The sequence below is a fragment of the Pinus tabuliformis genome, chromosome 7 (genome assembly GCF_031772625.1).
Source record: "Pinus tabuliformis cultivar Carrire ecotype Pingquan chromosome 7, CPIR1, whole genome shotgun sequence".
NCBI classification, from domain to species: Eukaryota; Viridiplantae; Streptophyta; class Pinopsida; order Pinales; family Pinaceae; genus Pinus; species Pinus tabuliformis.
Genome location: NC_142293.1, coordinates 189,770,321 through 189,796,044, shown reverse-complemented (window position 1 = coordinate 189,796,044; position 25,724 = coordinate 189,770,321). Strand labels below are relative to the sequence as shown.

The 25,724-nt window shown below is 39.3% G+C and overlaps 1 protein-coding gene across 1 annotated transcript in view; it reads left to right on the top strand.

The window, feature by feature from the left end:
- The window catches only part of LOC149246498 (protein HASTY 1-like), a 306,617-nt gene that overhangs the window by 76,758 nt on the left and 204,135 nt on the right, over nucleotides 1-25,724 (top strand). The window contains exons 3-9 of the mRNA XM_089457947.1: nucleotides 19,942-20,085; nucleotides 20,350-20,430; nucleotides 20,638-20,707; nucleotides 20,873-20,943; nucleotides 21,023-21,186; nucleotides 21,304-21,372; nucleotides 21,463-21,700. Coding sequence (XP_089314073.1) covers nucleotides 19,942-20,085; nucleotides 20,350-20,430; nucleotides 20,638-20,707; nucleotides 20,873-20,943; nucleotides 21,023-21,186; nucleotides 21,304-21,372; nucleotides 21,463-21,700 — 837 coding nt within the window. The remainder of the gene's footprint in view (nucleotides 1-19,941; nucleotides 20,086-20,349; nucleotides 20,431-20,637; nucleotides 20,708-20,872; nucleotides 20,944-21,022; nucleotides 21,187-21,303; nucleotides 21,373-21,462; nucleotides 21,701-25,724) is intronic.

The window sequence follows — 25,724 nt, the reverse complement described above, 5'->3', positions numbered from 1 at the left end:
GCAAAGTACACTGCTCCATCAACATTGTCAGTGAATTCTTCAATGAAATCTCTTTTGAAAGTCATGTGGCAAGTTGCTCCTAAATCAAGCAACCAAGCATCTTTCCATGAAGCAAGTGAAGCATTGAATAAGTCTTCAGTTACTCCAGTGTTGAATGTGCCACAACATAGTGGGCGGACTCATGTGCTTTTCTTTTCCCTTTACTAGGTGTTCTACCTTTTCTTCATTTCTTTCCTCCTCGATTCTTTCCCAAGGCTACTTACATCTAGAAGCATCATGTCAATCTCTGTTACACTGTATGCAATTAAGATCAGACCTTTCTCCTTGGAAATGTTTGCCCCCCTGCCTCTAAAATTCTTCCTTCCCCTTCCACTTTGGCTACCTGTTCCTCTAGAAGAATCTTGTCCCTGATTCTTCTTTTTCTGTGCAAGGCACACAACATCTTCAGAAGACTGAGGAGCTGCCTTTTCCCTAAAATCCTTCTCTCTTTCAACAAACTTCTTCTCAAGGGAGTCAAAAGAACTCTTCCTAAGTTTTCCACTTGCTTGCAATGACTCAAGATAATGTGAATAAGTGGGATATAATGCCTTGACATAAAGAGTGACAAGAACATTATTTCGAAACCAATGGCTTTTTTGTCATGCATAATGGATCTTATTTCTGATGCCAAGGCATGAGGGTCATCATTTTTCAACTCAAGATTGAACAACTTGATCATTAATTGAACGACTTCTAGTTCAGAGTGCGAGTCATATAATTCCTTCAACTTCTTTAAGGCTTCAAAGGCATTTGAAAATGGTGAAATATGGCGACTCACCTCTTCATTTACTGATATTGCAATCAAGGCATAGGCCTTGATGTTCTTATTTTCCCAAATGGCAGGCTCCTTATTTGAAGTGGGTTTTTCGGGTGCATTGTCTCCTTCTCCTTCACAAATTCCTTCCCACAACTCATTAAAAATCAAGGTGTGTTTTATATTCGGGACCACTCATGGTAGTTCTCTTTGCCAGTGAGAACTACTCCCACTATGGAGATGAGTGAATGCATTATAAAATCTGAATTGGGCCAAAAATTACAATACTTGCAACAAAAGCTGATATGTTTCTGCAATTAATTGACTAACATACAACTCTATCTTCAGAAAGTTTTCAACTAAGGATGCAACTTCATTGTTCATACAATATATACCATCATATATGAAGTTCACAAAACACTCCAACACAATCAGATCTCATATAAACTCAATCACACCAAATATATAACATAAATGTATTCCATCCAATTCAACGCACTTTAATATATGATATATAATCCATTATATATTATATACCTCCTTAATATATATTATATGCCCATCATATATGCCTCAACATAAAAAGAAAGTTTCGAATGCATAAATTTTATGAGCATCGTAAATGATTTGAATGCAAATATTCAACCAACGAATTTTTAATGGCTCAACACATATGCATTCACCATACACCATTCATGCCATTGACCATTAAACTTTAGCACACCATGCTATTAATGTATGATGGAATATGACCATCAAAAATGGGACTTACCAAACGACAACAACATTTGAATATGGTCTTCAACGCACGATTTATAGGTTCCAACATAACGCAAAACCAACAGTCATACAAACCAACAGAGGCAAAATATGTGAATGGGCTCGCATTCCAATAACCACACTTCAACATAGCACCACGGTTATGCAACAGAGTCGGTCCACACCAACATATTCAACGCATACATATGCCCATCACAACAAAGACATTAACACAGGTCCAATGCACAGGTTTTGACCAAATGCACACAGGTCCAATGCATAGGTTTCGACCAAATGCAACGTTTATGTCAGCATGCCCATGAGGGTAACTCCACGAATCCACAATTTGAAATGCACAAAGACCAAATTGTATTTTCCAGAACAAAACAAAAGGTTGAAGGAGACGAAGCCCGACAGATGCAACTCAGATCCACACTCATTGCTCCAGGAGATTCACATCGCACCATGAATAACAAAAAAAATTGGATATATAGGTCAACACTTCAAATTCGACAGAGGGACAGAGAATAATGATAGGTAAAAAAATGAGGACAATGGCAGGAGTTACAACAAAAAAACTAATTTTGGGAGCTCGCTCTGATACCATGTCAGGGCAGGAGTAACTCCGAATGAAAACTGTTGTGTTTGCATTAAGATAGAACATGGATATGTACAAGGAGAGGGAAACTATTGGGTTTCATCTCCCAATGTCTCTTCGTCTTTTAACTTCCTTTATTTTTGCTTTTTACAATATTTACATAAGTTTTGCTAATCCATAATATTATGTGTCAACATCACTCATTATGGCCATTGTGTAGTTCTCGAGCACATGTTGCTCTTCATATTATGAGAAGGAATCCCTGCATCTCCCAACCCTTGGTGGGCAATGAGTTGCCTCACCATTAAGGGGGTAATAACTATTATACATCATACAAAGCAATCTCTAACCCTTTAAGCTACGAGTAGTAATACAAAGTAAAAATCAAGAAAAGTAAAAGGCACACAAGAGGGGTGGAAAAACAAAGACAGAGTTGGTAGCGTCATTGTTCACATTAAACCTATCAATTGAAGGGTGGACCAAGGACATGTCATTTCCCCTTAGGGATTGGAAACACCTAATAGGGTCCTCTATTAGCCACTCCTACTTAGGGAGTGTTACCGCTCAAACTAGCAGGGGGTCCTAGAGGGGCACTTGCTAGGTCAAGAGCAACAATGAAGCTAAAGCCCACTGTCACCACAACTAAAGCTTCCTACTCTTTACGGACTTTCACCGATGGGAGAAGATCCGATATATAGAGAATCACTTAGATAGATCAACTAAGATGGGCGTGAAGTGATCTCGGTGACCTTTTTGTAGGTTTTAACCCTGTATAGAAATTACTTGCATATGAATTCTAAAACACAACAATAAACAATGCGAGAGCATAACACATAAAACACATATACACAGAGATTTTCTCCTAGATCTCAAAACCGGGACTACCAACTTGATTTTTTCATTATGTTCCTTTCATTGTTACAATACATATTTATACATGCCGATGCATCCAATACCATGGATCGAAAACCATCGCGTCCAAAACCATGGACCGAAAACCATCGCGTCCAAAACCATGTGCGAAAACCATGCGCAAAACCATAGGTAGGTCCGCCCAACTTAATATAGGGTCCAATTTTTTTTTTCTCCAGGGCGCTACCCTGGACCTCGTAGAGGGGGGCTAATCGCCCTCCTCAAACCCCCCCGTACAGGGGTGTTGCTGCCCCCCTTGTGACCCCCCCACTGTGCAGTCGACGCAACAAGGGTGGGTTCCATCCCCCCTCTAAATCGCCCCCCTCAAACCCCCCTGTACAGGGGTGTCGCTGCCCCCCCTGTGACCCCTCCATTGCGCAGTCAACGCAACAAAGGGGGGGCTCCGTTCCCCCTCTAACCCCCCCATAAACTATGTAGGGTAGTCGTGGAAAGAATATAACACAATCCAACATGATCTTGGTGACCCTTTCCTAGGGGAGGCTCAAGAATGGGACTCGCTTGCTTCTTAAGCAAGGTACAAAGCTGTCTAGGATAAAGGGGTGATGATTTAAGGGATAGATTCAAATAGTGTGAATTGTAAAGGAGTTTCCAAAACCCTAAATTCTTATTGAACATGGTTTTGCAAGTGGTTTTTGAAGAATTGACTTTTCAAAGGTATGGGACCACACAGGACCAAGTCGACCCAGGTTAGGTCAAGAGGAGGGAGTCTAGCAACCAATGATAGATTTGACCTAAACAAGGAGGAGAAGGGGATTAAAGAAATGATTTTTACTCAAAGGTGCAAAATGATCCCTATGAGGAACTAGCCAAGGGAATCTTATGGAAAAAACAAATCTCGAGGCTAGGCCTTGGGATTTATCACAATCCCACTGTTGGAATTTCCTCAAATTTGGAGGAGGCTTAGGAGACACACCAACGCAGTAGAGGCCAAGAGATCAATTTTTTCTTATGGGTGGATTCTTGGGAAAATGATGCCCTAGGAGCCTTAATGTGGCTTGACCTAGAATAAAGAAGGAGAGGTAAAGAAAAATGTTTCTTTGAGTGATCACCTTATGGTAGACCAGTGCCTAATCCCTTGGGGAGATTGGAGTCAAGAAGAATATGAAGATAGACTTCGTTTCTAGGTCAAGGAGGCCCTAAGACCAACTTCGCTTGTCATTTATGGCAAAGGAGAGTGACCTTAAAAGATTTTGTACTTCGTTTGCAAGGTGAAGTGGCTTGTCAAAATAAATTCGATCATAGAATTATTCGTAGGAAAATTCATTCAACATACATGGCCCATATATAGAGATATGCTATATAAAAACACCATTCCACAATTTCGCAATAAATGCATGCAACAACTAGCCCTAGTATAGCGAAAATCTCATTTTAATTGCATGTGACAAAGAAAAAGAATAATAGCATATAATTTGTACTTACATGTAAGAGAATATATCCAACCATCAATAAACTTTCCAATCATGAAGCTCCAAGACAAGAAAAGATAATCCATACATCAAAATTCATCCATTCTCCAAACATTTCGTCCACCAAGAAGGAATAGCGAAAATCTCAATAGTGGTACAAGTCCAAACCAAGTGATGATAAGAAATGAACTCTCATTATTTGTACTTATACTCTTCTAATGAGTTCAATTTACTTATTTGAGCCTACATTAGCCCCCCAATAAAAATAATGTGCACATAACTAACTTTTAGTGACAAGCCCACCAAACTAGCTCATAAACAAAATAACAAGCCTCTCAAGAGGTCGGGTAATCAATAATGCATTTCGTTGGGCTCTCTAAGAAGCCTGATGAAGTCCATAATTGCCAAAATGATGAATTGGACTTCCAAAAGTAATGGACAAGGGGTTGGCCCATTGCTCTCCACATAAACCTGTGTTGCTCCCAATGGCTGGTGAGGGCACAGAAGTGACCTCAGGAGTCTCCAAGTAAGTCGAAGGTGCCTATAGACCATCTGTAAGGGCTTAAATGATGGTGTAAGTGATGCCACATCAGCGTGCAAGTCCTAGGTCATTTGCCAGTGCATGGTACAACCGTGGGGCTGGTTGCGCAAAGGTGAGCTAGATGCATCTTCCTCGTCCAATAGGTGAATCTCGAGCAATATTTGAACATCTATGGGGATCCATGGAGTGTTGTCTACTGTTGTGGAAGTCCATGGCATTCAACGCACACCCTACATGTGCCAATGTAGCCCTCTAGAGGGTTAGGACCTCGTATAGGGAGACAAAACCCAAGATGGAGACCACATGCAATCCTACATGAGATCCATTGTGTCTCCTAGCGTTCCAGTACAACAACTTACAAGTCATCAAGGAAATTGACTTAAAGAACTTACAAACCATAGGCAAAATAGGTGGGGACTTCATAACGACATGCCCTTCCATAATGGGCTTTGGCATGTGCTAATGTCTCCAAGCTCCAAATCGGGTTAACCATGTATCATATTAGGTGGTTTCTACTTCTAAAGTGTCCAAGTTACATCCTTCCAAAGGTGGTAGCATGTGATAAAGAGATGAATGGAGTAGGGAATGAAAAGGGGCAACCCTAGGACACATGCTGGGGTATAAGGGTAGCTAGAAAAAGAGAAGCCCACACTTGGGTAAATAATGTATAGGAGGGAGCAATCGTGGTACATGAAGTGCCTCGACCTTGATTTTTCCACCCTTCTTTATATGCCTTTTGCCTTTTATGATTTTTCTATAATTAACCCCTCGGGGCTCAAGGGGTAAGAGTATAATTTGTAAGATATAGCAGTGGATACCCCCTTTAAGGTAGGGTGGTTCATTGACCACCATGGGTTGGGACAATCATGGGTTCCTAAACGATAAAAGGAGGCTCATCTTGGGCCTGTAGGAACCAAGGTGATGGTCATGGCGATGGGGTAGAGCTCATGTATTGGCTTTTGCCCACGTGCCAAATGTGTTTGTCTCTACTATCTTTTGCATTTTGTGGTACATTTTCCTGTTGAATGTGGCCAATTATGGTTTTACTTTTCTTTTTAGCTGCATCAATCTTTGGTGCATCATTCCACGCCTGACCCAAGGTGTCGGCAAGGGGAGGGGGAATGTCAACCCTATGTGGATCTAGGTGGGAGAAGTGATGAATGGAGTTATAATGAGTGGAATGGGAGTGATATATGTGGATGAGGGAGTGGGACCACACAACCAAAATCAGGGTTTCTCATGTAGTACCAGCCCAAAGGTTAGTAAAAGAGATCCCATGGGACTAGTGTCCAAGGTTAACATCCAAAAAGAGGTATAGGGGACAAGAACATAAACCTATCCCATTCTTTCTGCTGAATCCCCACATTAATCTGTGCCCAGAAGTGTCCATGATAAGCAAACTACAATACTCAATTACCAAATGACAAGGCATACCTTTATGTTCGGGAGGTCCACCTTCAAACATACGATCATGGTAGATGGGTGAGGGACCACATCGCTGGCTCAGGTGGTGGCGAAATAGCAAAACGAGCTAGTTGGTGGCTGCAAGGGGCTGCTGGTTGAGGACCATCTTGGAGATTATTTTTCTCCTAGAGATATCGCTCACAAAATTGTGGGTAACATCTGGCTCCAACTGGGACATTATCTCTCGAAAAGGTGGACGGAGCTACTTGAACGGGAGGTCATGAGAACTCTGTCATCTCTTGGTTATCACAGATTTGTTACCTGCACATATAATAGATGAAAAACATGGGGCAACATGCTTTCACAAAGTCTTATGATCGCACATACTTGGATTAGACCCAGGAAATCGACTAATATATATAAATAAATTTTCAAATTCAATCCTTAAATCTAAATGCAACTAATCTATCATGAGAAATATCATGACATTAGTTCTAATGCAAAAATCATCATGAAATGCATCCTACCCTAACATTCATATAATAATGCTAATGCTAAGTGTAATCATAAAGCCAGTGCAACCAACATTTCATCATATCAATATACATATGCCTACCTGTATGACAACTCATGTAGAAAATCCTGAAGTGAATGCGGATACATTTGTATGGAGGATGAAGCCGGTGGGAGTGTTATAAAATCATAAAGGCAGAAAGATTTTCTTATACTTGATAATTACTTGTGATGTTCTTGATTTTTTATTATGATTCTTTATATCTTCTTTTAGTTCATCAAGCAATTAACAAAGCAATAACACATAAAACAATGGACAACAGATGTAGGCACTATGCTAGGGAAAAACCTCCCTCGAGAGGAAAACCCCCCTCGAGGGGAAAACCCAATCAAAATTCTCTTCCTTTCAATAGTATTCTTTGAGACTCTTTACCCTAGACAAAGACCAAACTTTCCCTCCACACCAAGTCAGCGTTCTATATCTTCAACCTCTTTTCTAGCAACAGATAGAGAGAGGCACCAAAATTTTGTTTTTCTCTTCTCCTTAGACTCCACCAAACTCGCACTTCCTTGGCTTCCCGACTTCATACTTCCTTTGGCTTCAAGAGATATCAAACTTTTTGTGAGAGAGTGTGTTCCAAATGAATTCAACTTGCTTGTATTTATAGGATCCATGTGAGGTCGAATTAGTGTCCTTAGGCCGACTTGATCTCTTCTAGGCCGACTTGACATGGAGGATATGTAAATTACATTTGACTCAATGCTTAACCTTTTTACATGATTTAAAAGCCCAAGAAGGGTCTCCTTAAAAGTACAATGACTCTATTGACTCAGGATAAATCCTAGAAGTCTTCAATGGGGACTTTGATGTAAAACATGGTGATCCAAGCATGAAACCCATGCTTTAATAAGTCACAATAATAATAACAAAAATTCTTTTCTTTATTCTTTTGACAAGTACATTACAAGATGACTCAAATACATTAAGTAATGAGTGAACCTAGTTACATTTTCCAACAGGGAGGTGGGAAAGTATGATTTCCATTCGAGGTAAAAGGGAGCCCTATGAGAAGGAGAATAAGCCAATCTAGAAGTGCAGGGCTTTCCCTCTAAATACACATTGGTGGAATGAAAGGCCACTCTCAATCACTGTTTATAGTATCATGCTTTGTAGATGTTACAAGGTCGTGCTGAGAGGGGAACGAAGGATGAGGGAAAGAAGGGGTGCAACAAATAGGTTGCTCAAGGTGATGGTTACATTGGAGAGGGGAGGTCACAGATTGATCAAAACCTCGAGGGTGCATCCAAAGAGATAAAGTTAAATCAATGAGGGGCTCTTCTTGGACATTATGCTCGGAAGGGTGAAAGAGCTCACAATCACTTGAGATTAGATGACAAGGGGTGAGGGAATCACTTGATGAAGACTCAAGATGACGAACAACGTAAAAGGGCAAAGGGGAAGGTGAAGTTTCGCTGAGACCCTTTTCCTGAAAATCCAACTCTAGGGGCTCAAGTGATTTGAATATACTCCTGGAATCATAAGGAAGGTAGGTATGAGCAAGGGCCTTATCAATCCTGTCATTGTTGGTATCAAAGACAAGGTCTTCCCAAAAAGGAGAATCAATCATCTCCAATTGCTCTTTTTCAAGCAAGGGAAAATGATAATTCTGCTTCCCAAGGGTATCGATGGATATGTACTCATAAATGATGTTGGGGAGAAAGGGAGGGCCACTCTCAACCTCCTCCTCCTTGTCAGTGCCATAAATGGGAGCATAGTCAAATTGAGGACCAACAATTTCGCATTTCTCTTTTTCAATATGGAAGTAATCTCCAAATGTCATCTTCTAAAGGGCAAATGGGATCACCTTCCTCAAGGTTCTCAAAAAGAGAGTCATCGTGAGTAATATCCTTGAGAAAGGTAAGGTTGGTCTCAACTTCATCCTTCCCAACACGTGTTCTCAAAATCATCCTTTTCGTCTTGCGGACCAAATGAGGGCTCATCTTCTTGCTCATCACCAAGATCCTCAAGGTTATCTTCAACTTGGTTGTTGGATAAGCGAGACTTTTCTTCTTCCCTTTTCCCTTGAAGAACAATGTCTAAGGTATTTGTCACATGATTTTGGTAGTATGCTTCTAGGAAGAGAGCGCTAGTAGGGTTCTATTTATATTCACATTTCATCTTATGAAGCTTTACCTCTTCTTTGTGCAAATGGAAGAATACTTCACTAGAATTCCATTCCCCTACTAACCCCTTGCATGACCTACTATATTCAACCATGTTCTCTTGTGTGATTTGAAGGCTTACAAGATCCAACTCTTCGCAATCATTGGAGGATATATTCCCTTTCTCATTGTCATTGTCTTCCAATTTTATAACTGTTGCTTTGCTCATTATCCTCACTCGCCAGTTAGAATATTCAAAGCATAAGTTAGGCGAGCCAGGTCAAAGAGGCGACTAGGATCCCTTTCATAGGAGTCCATCATGTCGAGTTGTACTTGTTGTGATCTATAAAACCTGAGCATGAGTTCTATATCCATGCCTTCCAATATATTTTGATAAGATTCTGCATATTTATTCCCATTCTTTTGCAGTTCTTGAATGTCTTGGTCGGTGAGTTTTGCAAATGTGGGACCAAGATTAATCTCTCTTTTACGATAGTCCATTTTCTATGATTTTGCATATTAGGATTAAAATGGAGTTGCCAGGGTGAATTAAAGTGCCTTGATAGATGCTTGGTTCACCCCACAAGCATTAACTTTGAAGCTTAATGAAGAACTAGGGCTTTGTTCTTCCATTGGAGTTGTCAATGATGATATCTCAATATGCCGTGTTGGGAACAAAATACACGTTTTGTGTTCCCGAACACGATGCCAAAATGTTACTGCTCAAGCTAGTAGGGGGTCCTAGAGGGGCACGTGCTAGGTCAAGAGCAACATTGAAGTGAAATCCCACTGTCACCATAGCTAAAGCTTCCTACTCGTTACAGACTTTCACTAATGGGAGGAGACCCGATATATACAGAATCACTTATAAAGGATAGATCAACTAAGATGGTTGTGAAGTGAACTCGGGGACCCTTTCCTAGCGGAGGCTCAAGAATGGAACTTGCTTGGGTCTTAAGCAAGGTACAAAGCTTTCTAGGATAAGGGGGTGAGAATTTAAGGGCTAGATTCAAGGAATGTGAATTGTAAATGAGCTTCCAAAACCTAAAATCCTTATTGAACTTGGTTTCCCAAGTGGTTTTTGAAGAAATGACTTTTGAAAGGTATGGGACCACATGGTACCAAGTAGACCCAAGTTAGGTCAAGAGGAGGGAGTCTAGCAATCAATGATAGATTTGACCTCAACACGAAAGAGAAGGGGATCAATGAAATGATTTTTACTCAATGGTGCAAAATGATCCCTATGAGGAACTAGCCTAGGGAATCTTAGGGCAAAAACCAATCTCGAGGTTAGGGCTTGGGATATCTCACAACCCCACCATTGGAATTTCCTCAAATTTGGAGCAGGCTTAGGAGACGCACCAAAATAGTAGAGGCCAAGAGATCAAATTTTTCTTATGGGTAGTTTGTCGGGAAAATGATGCCCTAGGATCCCTAATGTGGCTAGACCTAGAATAAAGGAGGAGAGGTGAAGAAATTTTTTTCTTTGATTGATCACCTTATGGTAGACTAGTGCCTAATCCTTCGGGGAGATTGGAGTCGAGAAGAATACGAAGATAAACTTCATTTCTAGGTCAAGGAGGCTCCAAGATCAACTCCGCTTGTCATATAGGGCAAAGGAGAGTGACCTTAAAAGCTTTTATACTAAGTTTGCAAGGTGAAGTGGCTTGTCAAGATAAATTCGATCAGAGAATTACCCCTAGGAAAATTCGTTCAACATACATGGCCCATACATAGAGATATGCTATATGGAAACATCATACCACAATTTCGCATTAAATGCATGTAACAACTAGTCCTAGTATAGCGAAAATCTCATTTTAAATGCATGTGACAGTAAAAGAATAATAGCATTAAATTTGTACTGACATATAAGAGAATATATCCAACCACCAATAGACTTACCAATCATGAAGCTCCAAGACAAGAAAAGATAATCCATACATCAAAATTCATCTGCCAAGTGCATGGTACAACCGTGGGGTTGGTTGGGCAAAGGTGATCCAGGTGCATCTTCCTTGTCCAATAGGTGAATCTCGTCCAATCTCTGAACATCTTTGGGGATTCATGGAGTGCTGTCTATTGCCTTGGAGGCCCATGGCTCTCAACGTACACCCTACATGTGCAAAGTAGACCAAACCCAAGATGGAGACTACCTGCAATCTTGCATAAGATCCAATGAGTCCCCTAGCCTTCCAGTACAACAAGTCATCAAGGAAATCGAGTAAAATAGTTTACAAACCATGGACAACAGGTGGGGACTTCATAATGGCATGCCCTTCCATAATAGGTTTTGGCATGTGCTAATGTCTCAAAGCTCCAAATGGGGTTAACCAATTATCCTGTTAGGTGGTTCTACTTCTAAAGGGGATAGTATGTCCAAGGTACATCCTTCAAAAGGTGGTAGCATGTGATAAAGAGATGAATGTATTAGGGAATGAAAAGGGGCAGCCCTGGGCCACATGCTGGGGTACAAGGGTAGCTAGAAAATGGGAAGCCCACACTTGGGTATATAATGTATAATAGGGAGCAATTGTAGTACATGAGGTGTTTTGGCCTTGATTTTTCCACTGTTCTTTATATGCCTTTTGCCTTTTATGATTTTTCTTTAATGAAGCGGTTCAAGGGGTAAGAGCATGATGTGTAAGATATAGCAATGGATACCCCCTTTAAGGTAGGGCGGTTCATTGCCCACCAGAGGTTGGGACAATCATGGGTTCCTAAATGATAAAAGGAGGCTCATCTAGGGCTTGTAGGAACCAGGGCGATTGCCATGATGATGGGGTAGAGCTCATGTATTGGCTTTTGCCCATGTGTTAAACGTGTTTGTTCGACCATCTTTTGCGTTTTGTGGTACATTTCCCTATTGAATGTGGCTAATTATGCTTTTACTTTTCCTTTTTAGCTGCATGAATTTCGCGGCATCATTCCAGGCCTGACCGAAGGTGTGGGCAAGGGTAGGGGGAAGGTCAACTCTATGTGGATTCAAGTGGAGGAATGTGGACCTAGGTGGGAGAAGTAATGAATAAGGTTATAATGAGTGGAAGGGGAGTGATATATGTGGATGAGGAGCGGGATCCCGCAACTAAAGTCATGGTTTCCCATGTAGTACCAACCCAAAGGTCAGTAGAAGAGATCCCATGGGACTAGTGTCCAAGGTTAACATCCAAAAAGAGGTCTAGGGGACAAGAACACAAACCTAGCCTATTCTTGCCGCTGAATCCCCACATAAATCTGTGCCTGGAAGTGTCCATGATAAACAAACTACAATACTCATTTACCAAATGACTAGGCATACCTTTAGGTTTTGGAGGCCCACCTTCAAGCATACGATCATGGCAAATGGGTGAGGGACCACATGGCTGGCTCAAGTGGTAGAGAAATGGCACGACAAGCTAGTTTGTGGCTGCTGGCTGAGGACCATCTTGGAGAAAATATTTTTCCAGGGATATCAACCACAAAATGGTGGGTGACAGGGAGGTAACACTATTTCGAGGTCAAAGCTTTAATTTTGGAAGGGAAGCTTTGTTTGAATTGTCAAATTTCCTATTACTTTCAAGCTTGGTTCACTTAGATGCAAAAATGATTAAATATACCTAACGACGTAGATGCTAGCATTGGATATTGTGTGTGATTGTTAGGTGGTTCCACAACCATGGGTTGGGCAACTAAACTAGGGCCCAAGTCTCTTAGAGGAACATATTGACACCCATAGATGGGGCGTTGAGAGCCATGGGTTTTTGAGTTGTAGGAAAGCATCACACATAGCCACGGGCGCCACCAACACCCATAGTGTTCCAACACTTTGCCTTACATTTCTGACTTTTATGGGATGATGCACCTTGACCCAACATGCCCTTTGTTGACTTAGCACTTCATGAGGGATTGGCAACTGATCCAGGGCCCAAAGGAGGATGGTCTAATACCTTGAGAGCCCTTAATGTTGGAGCAGAGGCAAGCATTTTGACCACCTAGAGACCCATGAGATGATTTTGGTGCCCCAAGGTCAAAACTAGGGTTCCACTAAGGGAGATTGATAGAGACCTAGGGGCCAACCCTTAGGAGATGACTGAAGAGGTCCTCTACTCACATCATGGTACCCTGAGTCCTCAACGCTTGCTCTAAGCAAGCCTACACATGGATGACGTCAACTTCTTCTCTCATATGGCTCACACATGTGGGCTAGTTTGAGTTTTATTCATTGGCTACTAGCACATTATTTTATTGCTATAGGGGCTAGTAGGCTAAAATAAGATCACAAACTCCTCATATAAGTAGAGGAGGAATCATTTGAACTTAACGTCATCGCTTAGGAGTTTCGGCCTCTCTAGCGGAATTTGACGTTCTTTCTTGCGGAGAACTTGGAATCTATGAATGCATTGACATTTGGAGCTAATTTTGTCTATCTTTTAAGTTTGGAGCTATTCTTTGGACCAACGGATGGAATCTTTGCATGTTATCCTGTAAGTGAACTTAGTTGTTGAATATCTATATTCTACATGTCTAATGTATGGAATAATGGTGATTCTAGGTTATGCTAATTGTGCCATAATTTGTTGAAGATATATTGATTGATGTCTATATAATTTATTCCATGCATTACTGATTGAATTACATGTGAATGAATGTCCTATTGGTGAAACTTTCTTGGCCCTCCCATGAAAAATCCATTATCTTTTTCATAGATAATTGCTTGAATTTTTTGTTGGTAGTTCGTAAAAAATTCGGCCTCCTTAGAAACTTATTAGTTATCCTATCAAATCATAGGCTCCATTCTCCCAAGGGACAAGGGACTGGTCTTCTTGATTGGTGATCAAACATTTCCTTCATAAATGCTTCTCTCTAATTTCGGCCTTTTCAAGGATAAGCTTTGAAATTAGGGCTTAGTGTGAATCCCTAGGAAAGGAACATTTTGGGGGTTGGAAGGCCTAAACATCAAGAGGAGGGTATTTGCCACAAAATCCCTCTTTTTGGTGTGCATCCATTTCAATCTTATCGATAATTTATTTGCCCTAGTTTGTAGCACCAGGGTAAAACTCTAGTTTGTGTTGCTTCAATTTAGAGGCTTGTTTGAGGGTTTCATGTACCTTTATTTCATTGAAATTCATTATTGGAAACCCTTTCTTTGCATCTTGGCACTAGGTTCATCCACCACTCAACCAATCAATCAAACCCTAGGTCATGTATTTCCCTCCCTAGATCTCTATATAGAAAGCGAATTGTCTCCAACTGGAGCTTTGAGCCATTGTTGTGTCTTTCTTGTACAATGTCTATTTGAGTCACCTTGTCCCCTAACATTTGAATGTCTATTTTAGGTGACCTTCTCACATATCGAGACTCCTCCCATTGGTGAAAATTCGTAAAGAGCAGGGGGTTTTGGCTATGGTGATAGTGGGCCATCAACCCATTGTTGTCACTTGGTCTATTTTTAGCCTTTGAGGGTACCCCTCTCCAAGGCGTGCTAGATTTTGTGGCAACAATTTTTGTGTTGTTGCCATGGACGAAGTGAGTCTACCTTCATGAAATTTAAATATTTAGCTTTATCCCTAACAATAAGATAAATTTCTCTTTTGCAACTCCAATATAGGAACGAAGCCCTAGTTCTTCATTGAACTTCAATTTCAATTTTTGTAGGGTGAAACAAACATCTCTCTAGGCATTTGAATTCACCCTAGTGACTCCACACTTGATTATTATGCATAAATCAAGGTAACGACTTCTTGGGATACTGCATGAGTCATTCCTTGCTTTGGATGTCGAACGAATTCCTGCATATCCAAATCATTGTGATGCAATCACTACGATAAACATTCAAAAATTTGATGGGAATCCATAGTCAATACTTGATCATGCAACAAGGTTCATCATATATGTTTCAAAAGAAAATATCATTCACCAAAATACTTTGATAAGATTATTCATTGTTTCTCTTGGAACATGTCAAGTTGATGATTTCTATGACCTTGGAACCATCACTCTGTTTCAAGATTTGGTTGAAAATTTTCTTCAATATTAGAAGTCACAATTCATGACTGATGAAGATGCACGTAAAGGCTTGGCCAAAAGCTAGTTTTGTCTTCGTTTTTCTGAAAGTGTAAAGTCTAAAGAAGATCATTCCCACCCACAAGATCATATTTCCCTGCTAGATCACCTGAAAGAAAGCTCGGGACATTAGGTTTGATTTAAGCTAAGTTAAACTAAATCAAGTTCTAAGAGTTAAATGAGTTACCCATGAAACGTTCAATCATTAACAAATTACAACATGTACCTCAAAGCACGTAAATGATTTAACAAGTAAATAACCGTAAGCACCGTGATCATTCATAAACAATAGATGTAACAATGATAAACAAATTGAATGAAATGCTCACAAATAATATAACCAGATAGAGACTAGTGCCAAGTAAGATAGCTTGGAAAACAATGATCAAATCGTGAGATATTACTTGAAATGTAAAACTTAGAAGTAAAATGCTTGAAGTAAAAGTACTAAGGGAATGAAGTGCTTGAATGTAAATGTACTTGAACTTGGAAATACAATTCCCAAAAGTAAATGAGCTTGCGGTGTAAAGTGGCAATGAGATAATGATAACATACGAATTGATGCAAAAGAAATGTGATGGAGTGTACTTGGTCTATTCTAGTTAAAGTTAGATTTTCACTTGGGTTTAAATGAATTTATTGTGTGTATGCACAACGTGCAAATGGGCGATTGCAAAAAATTAAAACTAATATAAGGTTGTTTTCCTTGAGCCTTATCCTCTCTGGGTTAAGGTAAACTGCAAGGGGATCCTACGGGGGAAGCTTAGGCTTCATTGAATACCTTTGAGAGCCCATAAGTCAGTCTGTTCGCAAGGAGGTCCAATGCTAAGGGAACAAGCCCAAAGCCTTACTTCACAAGTCGGATGCTCATTGGTTTCCCCAATCTCAGAATAAGAATACATAGAAGAGGGGGGCCCTAATTAAGCTACTTCAACCAACAAACTCTTTCATGATCACGGCAAGGATCAGGCTAGGCCTGTAATGGTGGAGAGCAGGAAAGAGTTTGATGGAGGTTCGTTACTCTTCGCAAGAAATGAAATCTAAGGTAATAAAATGAAATAAAATCTAACCTAAAGCAAGAAATTAGGATTAATCTATTATAAGAAATGAATAAAACTAAAGGGAAACTATTATAGATTGTAGGTAGGTTAATCTAAAGGGAAACTATTATAGATTGTTCTCATGAAATGAATGTAAATCTAAAATAGGTTGCATGAGTGAATTTAAATCAAAACTATTCTAATATTGTGTGATGATTAAACTTTTCTAAGGTTAATTTTAACCCAAGAAAGAAAACCACGAAAAGAGACAACACACACAAGATCCCAATGGGGAAGAGTGATGCTTAGGGGATTACCCTAACTCCCAAAGTGTTACAATTCTCTATTGAATCCCTTGAACTCGAAGGGATCAAAAGAAGGATTTGAGCTTTGGGTGTTGTATTTTTTCATTTTTGCAGGTTGGATCAAAGGATCAAGTGGAAGAAGAGCTAGATCTAGGCCCTTGAGGGTAGGATCTAGTCTCTTAGAAAATTTGCAAGGCTACCCACAGAAGAATTTTCAAAAAATTGAGGAGTTGAAGCATAATTTTTTTCTGAGCAATGATTTCAAGGTTTTCAGGGCTCCTAGCCCCGATTTTCTCCTCCAAGCCCCAGCGTCACCTATATGGCCCTCTACGTCAAGCCTTTCAAGCTTCCTAAGGCTGGCCGTAAGCCTTAGGGCTCTCGGCATGCTCTCTAACCCTTGCCGCATGCCCTAGAGGCCTTTTCTCCCTCTCCTCGACCTTCGTTGACCCTTCGTCCTCCTCCGCTATCCCTCCGTCCTCCTTCGCTATCCCTCCGCCCTCCCTCTGTGGCCTCCCTCCTCCTTTGCTAAGCCTCCTTGGCCCCTCTGCTTGCCCTCGATGCTCCTCTCGCCCTTAATGCTCCTCTCTCTTTAGCCACAGCCCTAAAAGGGCTTGCGGCTGCCTCTTTTGAGGCCTTCTCTAGGGCGCCGCAGGCTTTAGGGCCTCAAAACCCTAGGCCGGAACCCCTAGTAGGCCTCTCGGCCCTTCCTAAGCCCAACGACAACCTCTTTTGGGCTTTCCCTAAGGCCTAATAGGCCTTTCCTGTAGCCACAGGCCTATTGAAAGCTTTTCCCTTCATTTTGGGCTCTCTCTTTCCCTCTCTTGGCCCTAATCTGCCATATGATTATCTCCGAAAATCTTCTAGCCTGATTGTTGGTGTGTTTTGCAGAGAAAATTGGTTCAAAGTTTGTATTTTCAGGTATCAAGTCATTGGACAAAAATTGCACAAGTTGGGCTAATAGACTTGAAGGCCTAGGGCCTAAGGGTTTAATCTCCTAACCCTTGTTTCCTCATTGTCTTACTTGAGCAATTAAATTAAGTCATATCAGTGATAAAAACATCCTAAATTGGCCATAAAAATCATTCATAAGTTGCTTGGCATATTAAGGAATAAATTGCATAAGTTGGGCAATCATAGATTGGCATGAATCTTGAAGTTTCAGTAACTGATATTTCTGCATAATAAATCTGATATAACAGTGGTAAATTATGTATTTGAAAGGCTAATCCATCCAAATTCTTAAGTTGGCTAAGTCTACTTGGGAGTTGGGTCTCTCTTTATGATATTGGGCAAACATATGCACTTTGAATTTGACATCTAAGCTAATTTACTTATTGCTGTCATAAAAGTCACTTATTGCTCATAAAAAATCATTGGAACATAAAGTGGACAAGTGTTTTCGTAGCTCAATATTTTATTGTTACTTGTTTCTAGTATTTACATTGTGGAAGTGACTAACATTGTGTTTTCCTTGTGAGTTTATATGCTACAAAGTTCAAAAATTCACATCTAATATAAGCACATATCAAATATTTGGTTTAAGTATTGTCCCTAAGTCTCTCTAATCCAAGTGGTATTGAAATAACTTGTTTCATTTGTGCATCTAATTGGCGGTGGTCTAGATTTCATCTAAGTGTTCTTAACTCGAAAATTTGTAAATCATATTGTTGAAGAACATTGGCTAAGAACATTTATTGTCTTTTGTGGATAATGATCATTGGCTTATCATACTAAATCATCGGTTAACTGTTGTTTATCATTTTCGAATCTATATTCATTAAGCAATTGCATCTTGTGGATATCTTATCTCTTGTTGGCACTGTTAAAATCTAACACTTGACTTTTGGTCGAGATTACCTTTTCTAAACATTGTGGAGTACTTAACATCATAACGTGGGTAAAATATAATTAATTACTAGAAGGAACATTTAAGTAATCTCACCTAAAAGTCTCACTCATAACCTCTTGCACAATCATACTAGTTCTAGATTGCATTAAAATTTACCTCCTAGCATAAGCTTTGTTGACAGAGATCTAGGGCAAGCCTTTTCCAATTAGCTTGAGAAACTCAAATCTTCTTAGTGGTTAACACAATGACCTTGTAGTCATCAGAGCCACAGTCCTTGCAGCGTCGAAGGCATTGGGTGGGTGGAACACAAGGGGGAGGTATCGTTAATCAGATCACTGCCTGCTTCCCTTTGGCTTCCATTTCACAACCTACTCTAAAGACTGTTTCTCAAAACAACTAAGGACAGGTTCTACTTAGACTAGGCATATAATTAAAAATAACCAAGATCATTGCATCACACATAGATTCTAGGGTTTGCACATCATATAGCTTAGTCAATCATTCAAGCAGCAGGTGCTCACCCTGTTACTTGGCATTAATTTATGTTAAGCAAGAATTGTGACTCCACAAGGCACTGGTCTGATACTTGAAAATCTAATCTAATCATTAATCTTGCCAAAATTTTACCAAGTAGCTAGGTCACTCATCCGTGTCTCCCAAGCAAGTTGGTTTCCAACTTGTTTTCCTTCACCTCATTTCATAGGGACTAGCCCCCATAGCCTGCTGTTGTGAGACAGCTAGAATGGAGTGGGTAGGGATCAGAGTGACAGCCCCCGCCCTGAGCAGTTGTTGCGGTGCCTGTACAATTTTGGCGACAACATGGTCTTCATTTTTGCTAGGTACAACGTAGCAGGTAACATGTCTGATGCTGCCATAGAATGTCCCAATGTACTGGACACTCAGGTCACCAAAAGAGTTAAAAAATAATTCCACAATACTTAAAAAATGTATGCAGATCTGTTGTGGGGTGATCTACATATATTGAGTTGGACTCCTGTATCCATGTGTCGTGACTTAGCTTTTAGATGAACTGTTACAAGAAATTCTTTCAGCTTCAGGGGTAATTTGATTTTGGTAATCTCTATCCTCACCTCTGTTCATGATAAGAATTGTTGCAGAAAACCTTTACAATAGCTTCTTTTTATGTGAAGGCCAACAGAAGCGTGCAGATATGTTTCGTTGTGTCAATGGTTGTCCTAATTAGTGATTGATGTACTTTTATTTTCTAAATGTTTAAATTTTTTTACATCTTTATGTCTCTATTTTATATCTGTAATTTTAATTTCATAGAAATTATATCTATATATAATTCTTTTTATGTGTCTCCTGTGTTGTGTTGTGGGGGGAATCTACATCCCCCTTGTTGGATACTTGTATCCATGTGTTGTGACTTAGCTTTTAGATGAACTGCTATAAGAAACTCTTTCAGCTTCAGGGGTAATTTGATTTTGGTAATCTGTGTCCTCACCTCTGTTGATAATAAAAAAATGTTGCAGAAAACCGTTGCAGTAGCTTCTTTTTACATCAAGTCCAACAGAACACTCCTATAGTAGTTTTTCTATGCTTCACTTATTTCTAATGTTTTATGGCAGCATCTAGTGCGGTTGCGATGGGAGGAGCTCAGCACTGAAGAAAGGGAAGAATTTGCAAAGATCACAGTTAATATGATTTGTGAAGTAGCAAAGCCTCATGAAGAATGGGCATTGAAGAGCCAGACTGCAGCACTTGTAGCAGAGGTTAGAACCATTGCCATGGTTTCCTGATTTTCATTCCTGTGCTGATAGAGCAAGCTTCTTATGTACAAATAAGAACAAGATGGTGCCATGTTTGATGTTCTGTTTTATCTCTTGTATATTGCACAATTTCTGCTATTTTTCCTTTTTCTTTACCTTTTGATGTGATTACAAATTTAAGAGGTGCAATGAGTTGTTCATGTCTTTGTGCAGAAGTCATAGTCATAATCTATAAATTTATCTGATTGCAATGTCTTCTCACTGTAGGTGGTAAGGAGAGCAGGGTTTCCTCTATGGCAGGACTTATTGCCAAATCTTGTCTTTATCTGTGATCAGAGTCCAATACATGTATGTATATGTATGCCTATTGGTGAATATTAGAGTGTTACCTAATACCTAGCCTTTGGTATTATTTGTTTTTTTACATTGTTTTATGGTTATATTTAGCTTTAGTATATTTTTCTTGGGAGATGCATCTAACACTCCCTTGTTAATTTAACTTGCTAAGATGTGTTTCGGTCCCAAGATGACTTTCTGTTGATCATGCATGTTTAGGCAGAACTTGTTGCTATGGTGTTGAGGTGGCTTCCAGAAGACATCACTGTGCATAATGAAGATTTAGAGGGTTCATAAGTTTATTCATTGTCATTGGTTTTTTTTGGATAAGAAACTGACAGATATTGAATAATGAACAGTACAATATAAATATAAGAAAAACTATCATCTCTTTTGCTCATGAACAACTATCATCTCTCTCTTTCTGAAGTTCTTGTTTTCCCATCTTTCATAGGAGATCGACGGCGGCAGTTATTGCACGGACTGACACATTATTTATCAGAAATTTTGTCTTTTTTACATAGGGTAAGGGCAAAATTCATGTTAAAATTAGATTTTAATTTGTATGCTTGTTTAGGTGATAGGCAGACTCGCTTTTGTGCAGCTAGTTTGTCAGCATTTTCTAGCAGTTCAAGAAGATATGAAGATCAATGAGATAGATAAAGCCGAACAGGATGCTGCTACAGTTAAAGCAGCTCTTAATGCTATTAATACATATGCTGAATGGGCTCCTATATCAGCACTCGAAGGCTCTGGTTTGATTGATGTGTAAGCTGCAGCCTTATCATGCTTGATCTCTGCAAATGATTTATCTCTTCCTGTATTGTCATTGCCTTTAAGGTTAAAAGCAGTGTGAATGAAGCTAACACATACCACTTTTTACAGATGTGGTCGTCTTCTTTTTTCTGATTTTGGTCTTAGTGCTTGTGAATTCTTTAAGCTCATTTCTCAAAGGTATGCTGGTAATATCAACTTTATTTATGTCACTATAAGAGAGTAAATGGCTCTATCATAAGATTAAATTCTGTTCACTGGGTGTTGCAGGCGAAGGCCATCTGATGAAACTCCTGTGGCATTTGATTCTACTATCACCAAGATATTTCAGATCCTCATACATGCAACTGAAGAATTCATCAGTCATCGATTTACTTGGACCAGTGATCTTAATAAGATTCAAGTTGACTTTGCTGAATGTCTATGTGAAACTATGGTTGCAATTGGCTACAATAACTTGCAATGCATTGTTGGTGATAAACATCGGTTTTCTATTTACCTTAATGTGGTAGGTGCTCTTGACATATTGATTGAAAATCAAAGCTGAAATTGAGTGTTTGTTTGGGAATTGGAATTATCTTCTAGAATCCAATTGTTTAATCATTATCAGGAATACTTGATCACTTGGTAGACTACAATGGAAATCAAAGACTGATGAGAAGATATAAATAGCCTGCTACTGTGGAGACAGTCTTTGACTACAAGGCATCTCAGAATGAATGTTATATTTACTTTATTTTGTCATTGCATTTTAGCAGGCATAGAATCTTATTCGTATGCAATTATATGAAGTAATTCCAAAATCTAGTTTTGCTTTCATTCTACCCAAAATTCAGAGCATGTACATAAATACTGCAATGGAAATTTGAGAAAACCAGATATTGCATGGGATTGAAGGTTGAATTCCTGTGTATCCATCACTCACCAAGGTAATCCAGAATTTGTTAAACTGACGATCTTTAGTAACCCTTGTTCACGGCATAGGCTCCAACAAGTGCGTCTGTGCAATAACATAACTATGACAATGATCCCAATTGAAATATAGTATACACCTTCTATGGGTCCAATGAAAATTTCAATAGTATGCCATGAGAAATGAATCCCTAGTAATTATCCAGATTGTCAATGTAGATTGATTGCAGAACTGTCTGCTGTAAGTTGGTTGTTGAACAAAAAACAAATGTCATTTACCAGAGTACTGTTCTCCATAGTAAATGGGATGAATATGAAAACCTGGCCATTGGAGATTAGCCATTTCCAGATTTGTATCTTTGCCTGTTTGAGCAGAAAATACTTCTCCTCCTTAAGTTCCCGAAAGTTGAGTGAATTTATTTTGGAGTGGCAAATTATGTTCACTATGATTCCATTTACGGGATTTTTTATGGAATAATGGACCCTTGCACTTAATCGCATTATTGGTGATCCCAGTCCAATTACATTAATATTATGATAATGCTCAGAGATATTTGTGCAGAATCCGTTGAAACCAAAAACAAGGCATGAAAAAAATCTAATTCAGTCTTTCAGATTATATCTACAGTTGTGATAAGCAGCTTAAGTTTGTTCTTGCCTATAACCCTACAATAGTCATTATTACTGAGAGAGAGAGAGATTATGTCAAAATCCACAGATGGCCAGAATATGTCAATGGGTCTTCAAATTACAACCAACCATACTGGTGATATGGGAGTGAAATGCATCTCCTAGACACAAATAGGGAAGTAATAAAAAGCAAAAATACAAAATGATGAAAGCTAGACAAAGAAGACTCTGATATTGCATAAGAAGAAAAACAATAATTGTTGAGCTCTCTCAATGTCCAAGGCGTTGATTTTTCAAGATCTTCTAATCTGATAATTACTTTCCGGTGATATTTTAATTAATTCATCTTATGTCGCATTCATCATTAAGCAATTATAAATTGAAAATTTCAGCTATAATGGAATAATGATAGTAGGATCATGAAGCGACAGCCAAACACGAGACACAAAATTTTACTTTGGGAAAACTCTAACTAGGGAAAACCCAGCAATCTTTTTTAGGAGAAATTGATGAATTCAACAAATGTACAATCTGATTTTCGAAGTCAAACTAAGTCAAACTAACCACATAAATCCACACATGTCAAACCTGGTCAAACAGAGAGAAATTTGCCCTTCTGCCTCAGCTAGTCAACTCTGGTCAATTAGGCCAAAATTCAGCCTCTTGCAACCACCTCAGGAATTTGGTCAACTGCAGTCAAGCTTCCAGAAACAGATTCAGTCAACTGCGGTCAAACTGTGCCTAGAAAACTTGGTCAATGCAGGCCAAAAGATGAGTTCGGTCAACATCAGAAGACTCCCCCTCAACTTGCACGTGTGAACAGAAATTCATAAGGTTATATGATGGTCCAAATGTGTCTCCAAGTGATGAGGTCGACTGCCAGTATATAGCAGTGTTGCGAAAATCGCGGTTTTTTCACTTGACCGATAATATCGCGTGATTTTTATGAAAGTCTTTTTCCCAAAAAATCGCGATTCGATGGGAAAAAATCACGGAAGGAATTGTGAACTGTTACAAACAAATCTGTTATCCATTACTTGGTTTGAAGTGTCTAGTGTGTCTTCTGAAAATCGATGGCATGATGTGACAACCAGAACTTGTGGAACAAATGTATCAACGCTAGACTGCCATTTTTGTATTCTCTGCATTGTCTGCAATTCAATCTCTGCGTTGCTTGTTTGTATGCCCAGAAATCAGTTTTAATGTGTCAAATTGAACCTGCGTGGAGCTTGTTTGATTCCTGTTAATCGTGGAAGGAATGAGAATGCCCAGCAGTGTTGGCTCTTGTCTATTAGTGAAACACCCAGATAATGCACCCAACAAGCGTTGTAGCATCAGGGCACTGAAAGTTGGATACGAACCTTTGCATTGAGAATACAATTATGTGTGTTTGAGGGATATTGTAAAAAGGTGGCTTCATCAGCATTGAATGGTATTGGCCCAAGAAATATATACCTGGAGCTACAACGGTTATTGTTTTTGTATTTTCCGATTTTTTCCTGATTTTTATTGGTTTTTTCTCGATTTTTATGATTTTTATGATTTTTTCCCCTCGCCGATATTATCCCGATTACAATTTTCACAACATTGGTATATAGTGCTTTAAGGTGCCCAAATTGGTGTTGGAGAATTAAATGGGGCAGCTATTTAAACAATTCTCCTTATCCTTAATAATTGCTTATGAACTTATATTAGCTTCTTATTATTCTTTATTAGATTTTTTTTATCAAACAGTTATCAAGAGCATAAAACATGAAGATCATAGAAGACAATAAACACAAAACGTAGGCTCCAAGCTAGGGCAAACCCCTCTGAGGGGAAAACCCAAAAAAAACTTTTTCTCTTCTTATAGAATCAATTCAAATGAGAAATCCAAGACCCAAACTTCAAGACCAAGAACTCCTCCAAGCACCAAGTCATCCCTCCAAAAATCTCTCTCAAACATGTCAAAGGTCAACCAAGTCAACAAAGGTCAAGCCTCCGCTAATCTGCTCCGAATCAATGTTTCAGCCCTTTACCTCAGCTTTGAAATTCAAAGCTGCAACTTCGACCCCCAACAGAGTTTAGAAACCCTAGCTTTCTCGCACATGTGAGCAGAAATGTTGACAAAGGTCAAATTTTTGGTTTCTTCTTGAGATTCTTCCTTCTCCTAGACCATCACTCCCTTTTCTTCTTGCTTCTGATTGCAGATCAAAGATGAGATGATTTTATGCTATCGATGTCAAAGTTCCTTCTATATATATATGCTTCTCATGAGGTCGAATTAGGCCTCTTCTAGGCCGACTTGTTCTTGGAGGTTACAAATGACTTTCTAGACACAAACATAATATCTTTTACATGTTACAACTTCCCCAAGAGGGTCTTATACAAATGATAATGGCTATCTTGACTCATGACAAATATCCTTTTAACTTGACAAATCCTAGAAGCATAAAATGTATGCTTTACCTATTTTACTAGTCAAATGGAACATGAAACCCATGCTTGAAAATAATATTTTTCTTTCTTCTTTTGCTTGTTACATAATGATACGAGTACAATGACAATTATGAAGACTGAAACTAGCTACATTTTCCAACACTCCCTCTAAATTAGGGAGGTATTCATAATTGTACATAATTGGTACAAGGATTCTCTCAAACTGAAATATTCTCATAAGAAGAGTCGGATTGATAAGCCATCTTTTAAGCATCAACATCATAACCAACACTGTCAACATAGCATAATGCTGGAAGGCTTTACGTGAGACACCACACTACCTCTTAAGACACATACCCCATCCAAATGTTCAATAGGTATGTCCTTTTAAGACTATTCTTTTCTTGGATTTGTAATCCTCAAAGAATAGCGGTCCTCTTCGACCACTCTTGTGTTGGATACCCTATCCAATCCTCAAAGAGTGTCAATATACTTCCTATCTTGGATTATCTATCCTCAAGGAGTATCAATCTCAGATGCTTACCCAATCCTCCATTCTCCCTCCTAGTGCC